The sequence below is a fragment of the Sceloporus occidentalis genome, unplaced genomic scaffold (assembly GCF_023333645.1).
Source record: "Sceloporus occidentalis isolate IW3139 unplaced genomic scaffold, rSceOcc1.0.p SCAF_2, whole genome shotgun sequence".
Taxonomy (NCBI): domain Eukaryota; kingdom Metazoa; phylum Chordata; class Lepidosauria; order Squamata; family Phrynosomatidae; genus Sceloporus; species Sceloporus occidentalis.
Window position 1 is genome coordinate 270832018 of NW_028316982.1, and position 12531 is coordinate 270844548.

The 12531-nt window shown below is 46.0% G+C and overlaps 1 protein-coding gene across 3 annotated transcripts; it reads left to right on the forward strand.

Moving 5' to 3' along the window:
- Positions 1-1202: 1202 nt before the first annotated feature.
- On the forward strand, positions 1203-12531 carry DNAJB13 (DnaJ heat shock protein family (Hsp40) member B13). 3 transcript variants are annotated; one of them, XM_089513061.1, is made up of 8 exons: positions 1203-1250; positions 4178-4281; positions 4608-4769; positions 5911-6068; positions 6599-6712; positions 7655-7768; positions 11793-11869; positions 12118-12531. In XM_089513061.1, exons 1-8 carry the CDS (start codon positions 1231-1233, stop codon positions 12269-12271), a joined length of 903 nt encoding a protein of 300 aa, XP_089369187.1. In that variant the 5' UTR covers positions 1203-1230; the 3' UTR covers positions 12272-12531. The 3 variants fall into 3 exon arrangements, 2 of the variants coding, with proteins under 2 accessions (XP_089369187.1, XP_089369186.1); XR_016280286.1 differs by lacking the exon at positions 1203-1250 and adding an exon at positions 1277-1449 and having other exon boundaries at positions 11635-11869; positions 12118-12138; XM_089513060.1 differs by lacking the exon at positions 1203-1250 and adding an exon at positions 1282-1449.

A 12531-nucleotide genomic window follows, 5' to 3' on the forward strand; every position in this document is an offset into this window, starting at 1 on the left:
AGGAACTGTGGTTGCTGGGGGAAAGAGGAATCACAAAGTATGCCCCCTTTCTTCAGCACAAACAAAAAGCCATTAAGCACTGCTTTACATCCAACCCCATTTATGGAAAGGTTGATGTCTGAGTTATTGAATTCACAAAATTGTGTTATCCACAATTGCTGTCAGATTAAAAGAAGCCAATGTCTTTACTGCTGTAGATTTAAGTAAAGCCATGTAGGACTGAGTGTGAAGGTGTAGAAAATGCAGCTGTCCAGGTGATGGTGAACTATAATTTCTAGAGCATTCCTCACTTAGAAGACGGAACAGAGGGCAAGCTTATCAGATTTGCAGAAGACACCAAATTAGGAGGAATAGCGATTACCCCAGAGGATAGGATCAGAATTCAGAATGACCTGAATAGATTAGAAAGCTGGGCCAAAGCTAACAAAATGAACTTCAACAAGGAGAAATGTAAGATTGTAAAATGTAAAATGCACTTAGGTAGAAAAGATGAAATGCACAGATATAGGATGGGGAACACCTGGCTTAATAAGGAAACTTATATGTGTGAAAAGGATCTAGGAGTCCTAGGAGATCACAATTTAAACATGAGCCAACAGTGTGATGCAGCAGCTAAAAAGGACAATGCGATTCTAGGCTGCATCAATAGAAGTATAGTGTAGATCAAGGGAAGTAATAGTCCCACTCTATTCTGCTTTGGTCAGGCCCCACCTGGAATACTGTGTCCAGTTCTGGGCACCACAATTTAAAAAGGATGTTGAGAAACTGGAGTGTGTCCAAAGGATATTTATTATTAATAATTAATATAATATAATATAATAATATATTATATAAATAAGTATAAATAATCATAGTAATAATAATAATAGAAGATATACGTAAATAAGGAAATAATACACACACACACACACACACACACACACACATATATATATATATATATTTGTATTTTTAATGTTGTAAGCCACCCTGAGAAGATATATGTAAACAATAATAATATTATTATTATTTACGTATATCTTCTCAGGGTGGCTTACATTAAAAATAAAATTATTATTATTATTATTAATTATTATTATTATTATATTTAATTAGGCGAGAGAGAATTTCCTGAGGGAAATTTTTGTTTCTGAGGCAGCAAAGACTACAGCTCCCGGCATCCCTTGCTGCGAGCGAGGAAGCCGAAGCCCCGCCCCCTTTTCCGTGACGTTAAAAAGGCGATAGAATTTCATGTGGGGAAATTTTCTAAGGTAGACTACTATTCCCGGCATCCTTTGCGGCGGGTGAGCAGGACGAAGCCCCGCCCCTCTCCGTATCCATGGCAACGTGAGGACTAGAAGAAGCCTCGCTTTAGAAACGGAGGGGCAAAAAGAGCGCTGCGATGGGGCAGGACTATTACGCCGTGCTAGATCTCACCCGCAGCGCTAAGGACGCCGACATCAAGAAGGCGTGAGCCCCGGGAGGGAGTGGAGGCCTCCATAATAAAAGGGGGAGGAATTAGTATTTTTCTGGACTACAACTCCCAGCATCCCCAGCCATCCTCGCCCAGAGGGGAGGACTGCTGGGAGTTGTAGTCCAGCCACAATCTGGAAATCTGCAGGGCACTCATGTGGGCGCAAGAGCAGAGGAATATAAATAAAACTCATATAAACTGGAGAGAGAATCCGGTTTGACACCGCTCTAACTGCCCTGGCTCCATGCTGTGGAATTATGGGAAATGTAGTTTATTGTGGCACCAGAGCCTACTAGTTGGGTGATCCCCATTTTGGGGGGAATCGACTCAAATAGCCCAAAAGTGTGTGGAAAATACGCTTTTCTGAAAGTCTCAAATTAGTATCAAGTTGATGGCATCAGATTTTATATAATATCAGATTGTATGTTTTATGTATATAAATTTTGGGGCAGGTCACACTCTCTCAGCCTCAAAGGGAGGCAAACCACCTCAGAGCAAATCTTGCCAAGAAAACCCTGCATTGGAAAAGTTGGAAAAGACTTGAAGCCATACAGCAAGAAGTCAAGCATGATGCTTGTATGTACTGTACATGCATCGTTGCTTTATTTATTTGTTCTACCCACCTCAAGACTTGTAGAGAGGCAGGAAGGAAATAAAATTATATATTATATTATATTATTATATTGCTTATATTTGTACAGTGGGGCCCTCATAAAATCTCCAAGCAGTTCACATTAAACATACACTTGTTCCTCCACATTCGCTGGTGTTGGGGGCACAGGACCCCCGTGAATGTGGCAGAACCTCCAATAATAAAAACACAGTGTTTTTACCTGAGAGAACACCTCTCTAGGAATCTCTAGGTCCTCCAGTGCGACTCTGTGGTCAACATCTGCCAGACATTGACTACAGAATTGCGCTGGAGGAGCTACAGATGCCGAGTGGAGTGTTCTCTCTAGGAATCTCTAGGTCCTTCAGTGTGACTTTTGGTTAAAGATGACCACAGAGTTGCACACTGGAGGAGATGCATTAATGCTGAAGTATAGGAGGGCGCCTAAAATGGTGAAAGGTCTGGAAAGCATGCTCTATATGAGAAGAGACTTAGGGAGCTGGGGATGTTTAGCCTGGAGAAGAGAAGGTTAAGAGGTGATATGATAGCCCTGTTTTAAGTATTTGAAGGGATGTCACATTGAGGAGGGAGCAAGCTTGTTTTCTGCTGCTCCAGAGACTAGGACCCAGAGCAATGGATGGAAGCTCCAGGAAAAGAGATTCCACCTCAACATTAAGAGGAACTTCCTGACAGTAAGGGCTGTTCGACAGTGGAACACACTCCTTCCTCAGAGTATAGTGGAGTCTCCTTCCTTGGAGGTCTTTAAGCAGAGGCTGGATGGCCATCTGTCAGGGATGCTTTGATTGAGAGTTCCTGCATGGCAGAATGGGGTTGGACTGGATGGCCCTTGGGGTCTCTTCCAATTTTAGGATTCTATGATTCTATGACCTGGAGATTCCTAAAGAGAACATATTAATCAAATCTGTGAATAATTAAAGCCACAAATGTGGAGGGACAAGTGTACATACAAATAATAAAGTAAAATAAAAGTAATAAAATAGATTTATTAAAAATAATAAATGTTGAAAAACATTAACAAACAGTCAACAGCCAGCTACCAACAAGAAAAGATACACACTGGGTATGTATGCTGGAGTGGCCAGTGCGGCGTCGTGGTTTGAGCGTTGGACTACGACTCTGGAGGCCAGGGTTCAATTCCCGGCTTGGCCATGAAACCCACTGGGTGGCCTTGGGGAAGTCACACTTTGTCAGCCTCAGGAGAAGGCAGTCCTGGCAGTGGCAAACCCCTCTGAACAAATCTTGCCAAGAAACCCCTGTGACTGGGTCACCATGAGTCGGAAGCTTATGATACGTGTGTGTATATTCATTGTTATTGGTAGGTTGGCCTTAGGGTCCCCATAAGTTGGAAACAACGTGAAGGTACACAACGACAATGACAACAGTCTGCAACATGTCTTAACTGTGTCTATATTTTTCAGTTATTTATTTCGTCGATAGTTCTAGCCTGTCACAATCCTTCAGGCTAACCTGTCTCATAAGGCTGCTGTGAACATAAAATGACATGTGGGAGTCCTTGGACTCCTTGCAGGATTCTGGAGGAAGAGAAGGAGGAGAGGAATGCCAATGGCTATTGCTTCCCTTCCAACATTTCACAGATAAAAGCCAGGACCAAACAACATCAGAGTGTGGCCAGGAGGGCAAAAGTTATTCTAGAGGAAGATCATATAAGCTTCACCATATAAACCCACTGAGGTGACCTTGGGGAAGTCACACTCTCTCAGCCTCAGAGGAGGACAATGGCAAAGAGAATCCCATGAAAGGTTCACTTTTGGGTCACCATATACTGTATCAGAAACAGCTTGAAGGTACCCAACAACAACAAAAGGCAACCCTGTCACAAAGTTTTCTTGGCAAGTTTCTTGAGTGGGGTTTTGCCATTGCCATCCTCTGAGGCTGAGAGAGTGTGACTTGCCCAAGGTCACCCAGTGGGTTTCATGGCTGAACTGGGAATCAAACCCTGGTCTCCAGAGTCAAACCACTATACCACACTGGTTTATATATTTTAGAATACTTTAAAGCTTTATTTTTGAGGGGAGTGAATTAAAACAGAGAGATTGAGATAAAGGCTGCTGCCCTTCTGTTTTGTTTTACAGTTATCGGAAGCTTGCTTTGAAGTACCACCCTTATAAGAATAAGGAACCCTGGGCTCCGGAGAAATTCAAGCAAATTGCTGAAGCCTATGATGTCTTGAGTGACCGTGAGTAGTAGTAGTAGTAATAATAATAATAATAATAATAATATCCCTCTTCTCCAATGATCAAAGTGGCTTACACTAAAAATATCCATATAATATAATAACAACATGCTTCATTGTGTCCCAAACCCTCCCTGACCCTCCCATCCACAATAAAATACAGTTAAATTTTTAGACAGTTGTTAAATAAAAAAGAGGAGCTCTTCTCTTACCTCCTCTGTCCTTGCTGATAATGTCTTGCCAGTTGCAACTGGTGTAATGTGTATATATTCCCATGGAAAACCTCTTTTCTCTTCTCCTGCCTAAATGCATCTTTTCTTGTTCCTTAGCTGTAAAGAAGGGTGTCTATGACAAATTTGCAGAAGAAGGCCTTAAAGGAGGCATTCCTTTGGAGTTTGGGCTTGACACTCCCTGGACAGAAGGCTATGTCTTCCACGGAAACCCTGAGAAAGTCTTCCGGGAATTCTTTGGAGGAGACAACCCTTTTGCTGGTAGGCCCATTGGTCAAAAACACTTTTGGACATTTCCTAGGCTTGGGAGAGTGTTAGGGCAGAGCCCTAACAGGAATGGACAATAGATACAGTTAAAACCAGGTGGTGGGCTGCAGATGGCTTCAGTGTCCTGGAGGGGTGTGTTTGTGTGTGTGTGTGTGTGAGGGGGGGGGACACCTCTCTCTTGTCAAGTTCTCAGGCAGTGTGGATTTGTAAACCTGTCTCTTTTACTGAGCTGGGCCACTGGGTCCATCTAACTCAGCATGGTCTGCTCTGGTCGGCAACAGCTCTCTAAGTTCTCAGATATAGAAGGGTCTTTTCCAGAAGAAGCAGCTGAAAGTCTGTCTTACAGTTATCAAGCACCAGCCAATCATACCACAAGAATTCTGGATTTGTAACTTCTGTAAGCATGAAAATGCCTCCATCTAACCTTTGCTAAGTACAGTTACTTCCTTCTACCAATGTGATGGTGATGTTGGAAACTAACTCTTCAGAGTAGATTGGGTGAATGAGTCTTTTCAGACTTCATGCAAATGGAGGAAGAAGCTGACTTTGCCCTATTTAGCATACAGGTCTCTGGTAGGATCACCTTTTTCCTTATAAATCTTATAAATGAACTGTTATTTTCACTTTAGATGCCACTGCTGTCATCAGTGAGGTTTCCTTCTAAGAACTGACTGGTAGTTCTTCAAAGTCTTTGCTATTTTCCACAGGTATATAGTGTCAGAAGCGTATCTTAAATTCTTAATGTCCCTTCCTCCAATTTTCATGCTTTCATCATCAGAGTCTAATCCAGTTTTGCTTATGATACATTCAGCATACATTTTAGGATGATAAAATGCAGCCTTTCCTGACCGCCTTGCTGTTTAGGATATGTTTTTCTATATCGTGGCCTCTTGTCCTTAGTACAGGTTACACATTAGGATAATCAAATATTGTGGTGTACCTTTTTCTTCAAGAGCGACCTGCAGGTTTTTGGAATAGTGTCAAAATAGTGACACAATCACATGGTGTTTGGAGGGTTCTCAGACTTGTCACAGAAAGAAATTGACTTTTCCAAGCTATTTTCAGGACTGATAAATGTTTCTTCCACTAAGTTTTCTTATGTTTATACTGCCTCACCCTCTTTTTCCTGGCCCAGAGTTCTACACATCCGAAGGGGCAGAAGTGAACATGGCCTTTGGGGGACTGCGGGGACGGGGAGTGAAGAAACAAGATCCTCCCATTGAGCGAGATCTCTACCTGTCCCTGGAAGACTTATTCTATGGATGTACCAAAAAAATCAAGATTTCACGCAGGGTGAGGAAAGAGTAGAGCCAGTGTGGCCTAATGGGCATTAGATTGTGACTCTGGAGACTAGGGTTTGATTCCCCACTTGGCCATGAAACCCACTGGGTGGCCTTGGCCAAGTCACATACTCTCAGCCTCAGGGGAAGGCAAAGACAAACCTTCTGCAGCAAATCTTGCCAAGAAAACACCATTATAGCCTTAGAGTCGCCATAAGTTGGAAACAATGTGAAGGCACACAACAACAACAACAAAGGAAAGAAACTGTACAATGGGAGGTGAGGCTTCTGCAGTGTATCAACAACAGAGGTACTATAGTCAAACATTCCACCAACAGAAAGTAGAAAAACTAGATCCGGGGACCATTTGAATAGAACTGGACCAGGCAATGATGGAGTGGGCTGCATTGGCTTCGCAGAAGGCCTTGGGGGGGGGGGGGGCTACACTCTCCCCACTGCCCCCCTTTAAGGGAAAAAAGTTAATAGGGCTTGGCTTGGCTAGGCAGATGGGGGATTTGCCTGCTTGCTTTCTAAACCCTCTAGGTGATGAATGAAGATGGCCACGCATCCACCATTAAAGATAAGATCCTGACGATCGATGTCCAGCCAGGCTGGAAGCAAGGAACCAGGATTACCTTTCCACAAGAGGGGGATCAGGTAATGCACTCGCTCCAAGGCAGGCGAAGGGGAGGCGGGTCAAATTGTTTACCCTCCATGTTTGATTTCGGTGAGGATTGGAGATCTTGTGACCTGCCTGAAGTTTTTTGTTTTTAGTATGTTAGTATATTATTTTAGTATTATAACATCTTACTGCATTGTGTTTTATCATTCCTTTTTGACTACGGTATATGCATCCAATGTCCCACCCTTTCATGAAAGGGCATTATAAATAAATATTGTTATTATTTCTGAAACTTCTGTCAGCCTTCGCCACCTTAGCCTTGGCTCAAAGCTGAATGGGAATTGCAGTCTAACAGCAGCTGGAATGCCATGCAGTCCCATCTCTGTAGTATTTGGTGCTGCTTCCTAGTCTTAAGGCTGACATATTGGAATGAAGAGAAACTGTTTTCACATTGCAACTCCTGGAATTGCTCAGTCAGCAAACTGAGGGGTTCTGAGAAATGAAGCATTTGGAAAACTAACATTTGCAAGCTCTGAAACCTCTGGTGGTTAGACCTCAGGGCAGCTTTTCACAAAGATGATGGCCTCCAGTTGTGCTGTACTACAGCTCTCAGCATTCCCAGCATAATTGGAGAGTACCATAGAGGGCAGACTCCTCATTGCAGGGGTGACTTTGTGCTGAATTTTCATGGAGTTAGGAGGAGAGTCAAAATTTCGACCAGCATCATGGCTAGTTGTACCCTTATCTTCCCATGCCACAATGAATGAGACTGGGGGTGTGTTCTGTTGAACTGGTAGAAATGCGACATATGTTGTGGAATCCCCAGATGGGAAAGCTGTCTCTCTGTGTGATCCCTGGATATGAGTGGTCCAAGGGATCAGGGGATAGTTTTGATGTCCATCTTGGTCCCTTTCCCTGGCTCCTGGACCAAGCCCCATCTGACCGTCTCGCTGGCCTTCCTCCTAACTTTCTTGTAGGGCCCCAATATCATCCCAGCCGACATCATCTTCATCGTGAAGGAGAAGCTCCATCCCCGGTTTAAACGTGATGAAGACAATCTGATCTATGTGGCGAGGATCCCTCTGGGAAAGGTAAGAGTGGCATCTCACACCTGCAGAATGTAAATAAATAATAATAAATAAAAATTTTATTTATACCCCGCCCTTCCGGGTGATCAGGGCGGCTAACAGAATGCACCAAAGCGCAAACAACATAGAAGATTAAAAACGTACATTAACAATAATAACAATCCTTAAAAACAATAAAAAACCCCTTAGCCCAACCTCATGGCCACGAGAGAGGAGGGAGGCCCGCAGGATGTTTAGTCGGGGAATGCCTGATTAAATAGGAAGGTTTTTAGACCCTTCCTAAATTGGGCCAGGGTGGTAGATGAGCGGAGCTCCATGGGCAACGTATTCCAGAGGGCTGGGGCAGCTGTGGAAAAAGATCTTCTGGCAGTAGCAGCCAACCTAGCCCCAGGCACCTTCAGGATTTGCTGCCCAGATGTTCTGAGGGTGCGAGGCGGAATGTACGGGGAGAGGCGGTCCTTCAGGAATCCTGGGCCCAAGCCATTTAGGGCTTTATAGGTGATAACCAACGCCTTATATTGCGCTCGGAAGCGAATGGGCAGCCAATGGAGATCTTTAAGCACGGGAGTTATATGGCTGGTCCTGGGAGCACCAGTGACCAGCCGCGCTGCCATGTTCTGCACCAATTGCAGCTTCCGAGTTTGGTATAAGGGTTGCCCCATGTAGAGTACATTACAGAAATCCAGTCTCGAAGTTACCAGAGCGTGTACAACAGTTTCAAGGTCCCTCTGAGCCAGGTATGGGCGCAGCTGGCGAATCAGCCGAAGCTGATAACAGGTACTCTTGACCGTCGCATTCACCTGAGCAGTCAGGTGAAGGGAAGAGTCAAGAAGCACCCCCAGACTGCGCACGGAGTCCTTCACGGGGAGCGTGACCCCATTCAGGACAGGTGGAACCACCGTCATTCCTGGTCCAGGGGAACCTATCACTAGTACCTCCGTTTTTTCTGGATTAAGCTTGAGTCGGTTTTCCCTCATCCAGCCCATTACTGACTCCAGACAGGCCACGAGAGGAGAGACGCCATCCCCGGTCACTGCATCAGTCGGAGACATAGAGAAAATAATTTGGGTGTCATCAGCGTACTGATAACCCCGCGCCCCATATCTCCGGATGATCTCTCCCAGCGGTTTCATGTAAATGTTAAATAGCATGGGGGACAAAATGGCTCCTTGAGGGACCCCAGTTTTAAGGGCCCGCTCGCTGGAGCACACGTCCCCCAGCTGCACCATCTGGGACCTCCCAGAGAGGTAGGAGCGGAACCACTGGAGCGCAGTGCCCCCGATTCCCACCTCAGCCAGGCGCCCCAGAAGGATACCATGGTCTATGGTATCGAAAGCCGCTGAGATGTCCAAGAGCACCAACAGGGACACGCTTCCCCTGTCAATGCCCAGACGGAGATCATCGACCAAGGCGACCATGGCTGTCTCAACCCCGTAACCCGCCCGGAAGCCAGTTTGAAATGGGTCCAGATAATCCGTTTCATCCAAGACCGCCTGAAGCTGGATCGCAACCGCCCTCTCGATCACCTTCCCCAAAAATGGTAGCAGCGACACCGGCCGATAATTATTATGAACCAGGGGGTCAAGGGAGGGCTTTTTTAGGATCGGTCTTACTATGGCCAATTTAAGATCCGATGGAAATCGTCCATCCCTGAAAGATGTATTAATTATCCGGCGTAACAGAAGTGTCACCGCCGGTCCCCCCTGGACCGCTAACCATGAGGGACAGGGATCAAGAGAGCAGGTTGTTTTCCGAACACTTCCGAGGATCTTGTCCACATCCTCGGTACTCACCGACTCAAACTGATCCAGTATAATATAGTCCACGGAGGCTCTGGACGCTTCTACCCTAGGTTCTGCAATAATATCGGCGTTCAGACCTTCGCTTATACGAGAAGTTTTATCCACGAAAAAGTCGTTAAACAAGTCACAGCAGGCCTTAGAGGGTTCAAGGATCTGGTTCAGGGCGGGAGGGAGCTGAGTTAGCTCCCTGACCACCCTGAACAACTCTGCTGGACGCGACTCCGCGGACGCAATACGAGCACCATAGAACGAATTCTTTGTTGCTCGTATTGCCTCTCCATAGTCCTCTAACAGTCGGTCTAGGAGAGTCTTGTCGCTTAAGCGAAGGTGTTTCCGCCAACGGTACTCTAGCCGTCGCAGAGCCCGCTTCCTCGCCCGGAGATCTTCCGTATACCAGGGCTTGCGTTTGGAAGCGGGCCTGAGAGGGCGCTTGGGAGCGATTCTGTGTATAGCCCCAGAGAGGCCGGTATTCCAGATACCGGTAAGGGCATCAACAGAGTCGCCGTCATTACCAACCGTGAGCCCTTCTAAGGCTTCTTGGAACCTCTCAGGTTCCATCAGCCTTCGAGGGTGGACCATCCTAATTGGTCCTCCACCCCCGGGGGGGATCTGGGTAGATCCCAGATGCTTCCAGAGTGGACAAATTGTGTTCCCTCCCCTACAACCCCTTTTCAGGATGTTTTCTGCTGACCAACCATCTCTATACAAAAGTCAGAGTGAACAGTTCTTTAGGACAACTCTTGTCGTTGCGATCAAGGCAGCTGCCCCCTTATACCAGGGGAGGGCATCCTGAGGCCTTCCAGATATTGTGGGACTATCACTCTCATAAACCCTCACTGTTGGCTTTTCTTTCTGGGGCTGAAGGCTATTGCAGTCCAGTAACATCGGAAGGGCCTCAGGTTGCCAGTGTCTGCCATATTCCTAGAGAACCCTTACATCAAGAGCATAGGTACCTCAAAACAGTGCCTGCATTCTGTCTCCTTCCTTGAGCGGTTCATGATCAAAAAATGTAGAGTGGGTGAAACTGTATTTCATTAATTTATACTCTGCCTTTTCCCTGCATGTGACCCAAGGAAGCTTACAGTTAAAACACATTTTCTTGGTTCTGCACATAATCCTCTATTTTAAGATCTGTGTATTCTAAAAAATGTTTTATGTTATGACTTAAAGAGCCAGTATTGTATAGTGGTTTGAGCATTGCCCTAGGACTCTGGAGACCAAGGTTTGAATCCCTGCTCAGCCATGGAAACCTACTGGATGCCCTTGGCCAAGTCCCACTCTCTCAGCCTCAGAAGAAGGCAATTATGGCAAACTCCTTCTGAATAAAGCTTGCCAAGAAAACCTTGTGAAAGGCTCGCCTCAACAACAGCAAGTACTACATTTCTATACCGCTTATCAGTGTGCTTAAACACTCCCTAAGTGGTTTGTCATAAGTCAGAAGTAACTTGAAGGCACACAACAACAATCCTGTTACTAACTTAAGTGCCTGTAAGCACAGTGTACAGACAGCCAATGTGGCATAGTGATTTGAGAATTGGACTATGGCTCTGGAGACCAGGGTTTGAAACCCCACTCAGCCATGGAAACCCACTGGGTGATATTGGGCAAGTCACATTCTCTCAGCCTCAAAGGATGGCCATGACACCCTCTCCCCCCTCTGAAGAAAGTTGCCAAGAAAACCCCATGATAGGTTTGCCTTAGGGTCGCCATAAGTCGGAAACGACTCGAAGGCACACAACAACAAGTGCAGGTTACCTACACACAAACCACTTTTGGAGGAGACAAAAAGGCTTTTCCCTTGCCTTGCTTTCCATCCCAAAAGCTCTCTCGGGGCAGCTCTTAAGCCCCAGGAGAGACCCCAGTTGTTCCTCCTCCTTTCCAGTATGAAGCGGGTGATTCAGACTACAAAGCTTCTACTGTTCTTGCGTTGCTGGAGGAAGGAAAAGACAGGCACATTCCATTGGAGAGCACACTAGCATTTCTTTCCTCCTCCTGTGCTGAGACCAGCTGCTTCTCCATGGCCTGAATTGCTTTCCCGCTTTTCTTGCCCTTTGGTAACTGAGGCAGCAGGGGAGCCTCCTAGGGTTTGACAGCTGCTGGCCAATGAGAAGATCCAGAACATGCAGAGCTACAGACACTCAGGCTTTAAGCTCATGTCCACCTCACAAATCTGAAATACAGGGACCAGCCATCTTGCCTCAATCCTGGCTCCTCTCGTCTCACAGGCTCTGATCGGGTGCACCATAGATGTGAGAACCCTGGATGAACGCCTGCTCAACATCCCCATCAATGACATTGTCCAGTAAGTGCAGTTGTGGAAGTGGGTGGTCTTAGTTGTGTGTCACGGAAGACAGAACCCTTTATATGCTGGATGTGCATGATGGGAGCTGCAGTCCAACAGAACAGGGGGCTTTGAACTGGGAGAAGGCTGCTATGGAGAGAGATGGGGTTTCTCTTCCTTTCTCCAAACCCCCCACAAGCATCCCCCCCATGCCTTCTATGCATTCCCCAATTTCCTCATTGATGGGGTCCCATGTTCTGCCTTTCCAGCCCCAAGTATTTCAAAGTTGTGCCGGGAGAAGGGATGCCCTTGTCCAAAGACCCCACCTGCAAAGGGGACCTCTTCATGTACTTCGACATCGTCTTCCCTGCCAGACTTACCCCGGCCAAAAAGGATCTCCTGCGGGAAGCCCTCTTGACCTGAGGAGGACAAAAGAGGCACTGCCTCTGCTTCGTTTCACCATGGATACCATGAAACAAGAAATAAAACCTCTCTATTGTATCTGGATCCAATTTCCTCTCTTGCTGCTGGCCAGAGCATGGAAGCAAGAAGCTGCAAGTCTTGTCATTACCTATATCACTTTGTTCCTTCAGGAGCATTGCAAGGCCACAATGAAGCCACACTTCCAAATGTGAAGTTAATGGTGTAAAAATTTCTCATTAGTACAATGTTATTAAAAGGTA